The sequence below is a fragment of the Solanum tuberosum genome, unplaced genomic scaffold, assembly GCF_000226075.1.
Source record: "Solanum tuberosum cultivar DM 1-3 516 R44 unplaced genomic scaffold, SolTub_3.0 scf00486, whole genome shotgun sequence".
In the NCBI taxonomy this organism is placed as follows: Eukaryota; Viridiplantae; Streptophyta; class Magnoliopsida; order Solanales; family Solanaceae; genus Solanum; species Solanum tuberosum.
The window spans coordinates 31,847-33,930 of record NW_006239403.1 but is presented as its reverse complement, the minus strand read 5'-3'; the positions used below and the strand labels follow the sequence as shown (position 1 = coordinate 33,930).

The 2,084-nt window shown below is 40.9% G+C and overlaps 1 protein-coding gene across 1 annotated transcript in view; it reads left to right on the top strand.

The window, feature by feature from the left end:
• The window catches only part of LOC107058299 (uncharacterized), a 932-nt gene extending 463 nt beyond the window's left edge, over positions 1 to 469 (top strand). The window contains exon 2 of the mRNA XM_015303839.1: positions 6 to 469. Coding sequence (XP_015159325.1) covers positions 6 to 469 — 464 coding nt within the window. The remainder of the gene's footprint in view (positions 1 to 5) is intronic.
• The last annotated feature ends 1,615 nt before the right edge of the window (positions 470 to 2,084 follow it).

Here is a 2,084-nt window from a genome sequence, read left to right as displayed (position 1 = left end):
AACAGACTATCTCAACCAAGTTCGATCTCTCTGTGATGAGCTTGCGACTGCTGGAGCTCCTGTCACCAATGCTGAACTCATTGTCAAGACTCTCACTGGTCTTGGACCAGAATACCGCGAAATCTCTGCAGCAATTCGAGCACGTGACACCCCAATTTCATATGCTGAACTGTTTGAAAAGCTTAGCGATCACGAGCTTTTCCTCAAACACAATGCTCCACCTCAATCCACTCTGATTACTGCTGTTGTTGCTCAAAAGTCCAGCTCTCAAACACGGACCAACACCATCAACAATAATAGGCATTCAAACAACTACCAGCAACATTCTCAGTCAGGGCGCAATCGTCGCACTAATTCGCAAGAAGTCTCCTTAGTGTGTCAGTTATGTGACCGACCTGGACACTCTGCGCGTGTTTGTCGCTCTCAGTCTCATAATCATTTTCAGGCACGGGCCAACTTTGCTGGATAACAAATGCAGCAATTTGTCCCATGGATAGTCGATTCAGGCGCATCACATCATGTTGCATCAGATGCCCACGGTCTCAACAACGTTGCTGACTACAATGGTCCAGAGGAAATCACTATGGGAAATGGTAACACCATACCAATTTCTCACACTGGTAACATTGATTTATCTGCATCTGATTCTAGCTTTCACTTATCCAATATACTTTGCTCCCCTTCCATTTCCAGTAACTTGATTTCAGTTTCTCAATTCTGTCGTGACAATAATACATCTATTGAATTCTTTCCATTCTCTTATCTTGTGAAGGATCTGAGTACGGGGGCGCCGTTAATTCAAGGGTGGAGTAAAGGACGCCTCTATGAGTGGCCGCTAGACAATCTTTCTTCTTCTTCTCAACCTCAATGCAATGTGGCTGCATCTTTAGATCTGTGGCATCGGCGTTTGGGGCATCCAACACGTCGTACTTTAGATTTGTTTTTAAATAAATTTTCCATTCCTGTTAAGCAAGACTCTCTTTCCATTTGTAATTCATGTCAATCAAATAAAAGTCACAGGCAATCTTTTTCTACAAATTCTTTACAGAGTCACATGCCTCTCCAAATTATTTACAGTGATTTGTGGGGCCCGTCACCAATTTTATCCGTCGATAGGAAAAGATATTATGTTTTGTTCGTGGATCAGTTTTCAAAATACATGTGGCTCCACACGATTCAGTCCAAACACGAGGTTTTAGATGTTTTCAAAACACTACATCCATTGCTTGAACGTCGGTTTCAAACAAAAATATTATCTTTTTATACCGACGGAGGAGGTGAATTTCAGAGTTTAACTTCTTATTTGAAATCTCAGGGCATTGAACACTTAATTTCCCCACCTTATACGCCACAAAGAGTTGCTGTAGTTGAAAGACGACATCGCCATGTTGTCGAGACTGCAAAAACTCTAATGCATCAAGCCTCTTTACCATCCACCTTTTGGAGTTTTGCATGTCATCAAGCTGTTTTTCTCATTAACAGAATGACAACCCCAAATTTAAAAGACAAGTGTCCATACGAGCTTTTATTTCAAGAATCACCAAATTATGACAACGTCAAATTTTTTGGTTGTTTATGCTATCCATGGTTAAAACCATATGCACAACATAAGCTTGATTCGAAATCAAAGCCCTGTGTCTATTTGGGATTTTCAAATAAATATTATTGTCATCAATGCTTTGACCCGACCACCTCCAAAGTTTATCTTTCTAGAGATGTAGTATTTTTTGAAACTAGTTACCCTTTTACCAATATTTTTTCTAAATATAAAAATCAGCATTTGAAAATTTCTTGGGATGACTTTTCTCCTTCAACAGAGATGCACAATGATATCCCAACAGCGCCACATTGTCTTGAACTACCTCAGCCATTGTCTTTAGGATGATTTTTCTCCTTCAACAGAGATGCACAATGATATCCCAACAGCGCCACATTGTCTTGAACTACCTCAGCCATTGTCTACGGGTGCTCAAAGGTATCTCTTCGTTCCTTCCTCAGCGGCGCCGCCAATATCAGGTACACCTTTACTTTCTTTCAACAATCCAGCAAGCACCTCTGCTTCTCCTTGCCCCATTCAATCCACT